This window comes from Arachis ipaensis, chromosome B02 (genome assembly GCF_000816755.2).
Source record: "Arachis ipaensis cultivar K30076 chromosome B02, Araip1.1, whole genome shotgun sequence".
Lineage (NCBI taxonomy): Eukaryota > Viridiplantae > Streptophyta > Magnoliopsida > Fabales > Fabaceae > Arachis > Arachis ipaensis.
Genome location: NC_029786.2, coordinates 103649913 through 103650630, shown reverse-complemented (window position 1 = coordinate 103650630; position 718 = coordinate 103649913). Strand labels below are relative to the sequence as shown.

The 718-nt window shown below is 34.4% G+C and overlaps 1 protein-coding gene across 1 annotated transcript; it reads left to right on the top strand.

Moving 5' to 3' along the window:
• On the top strand, nucleotides 55-712 carry LOC107628578 (glutaredoxin-C11-like). The gene has a single exon (XM_016331206.2). The coding sequence runs from the start codon at nucleotides 57-59 to the stop codon at nucleotides 468-470; it is 414 nt and encodes a 137-aa protein (XP_016186692.2). The 5' UTR covers nucleotides 55-56; the 3' UTR covers nucleotides 471-712.

Genomic DNA, 718 nt, shown 5'->3' with positions numbered 1-718 from the left:
TTATGAAGTCCATTACTATCCTCAAACGTCAAACCAACCACTATAAATAAGACCTAATGAAATCTCAAAGTCCACACCAAGGAACAAAACACACAAAAGCCTTATATAGAACAACCATTGTATATTTTCTCTACCTTACATACTCTTTTTTTCCCAATTATATGGATAGAGTTAAGGATTTGGCATCAAAGAAGGCAGCAGTAATATTCACAAAGAGTTCATGTTGCATGTGCCATAGCATCACACAATTGTTCTATGAGCTTGGAGCAAGCCCTGCAGTTCATGAGCTTGACAATGATCCCTATGGAAGGCAAATGGAATGGGCCTTGAGAAGCTTGGGATGCAACCCTTCAGTCCCAGCAGTCTTCATTGGTGGAAAATTTGTAGGCTCTTCAAAAGATGTTATATCCCTCCATGTTGATGGTTCCCTCAAACAATTGCTCATGGATGCTAAAGCCATATGGTTTTAGTACCTACCTAACTAGCTTGCATCAACTAAATCTCTGTTTAAAGACGAAAATACAGATAAATTGGATAGGCATAAATCTATTTAGAAAAAGAGATAAAAAATATCTCTATTCTAAATAGATTTTTCAGTATTTATATTATTTAAAATACAAAAACAATAGAGACAGATTTTTCCGTCTCTATTGTCTCAATATATAATTCTGTATTTTTGTCGTAAAATATATGTCGAACAGAGTTTAAAAAGTCCATA

What these genes read in the sequence shown, in the direction of transcription:
- LOC107628578 (XM_016331206.2), top strand. Translation starts at nt 57, where the DNA reads ATGAAATCTCAAAGTCCACACCAAGGAACAAAACACACAAAAGCCTTA.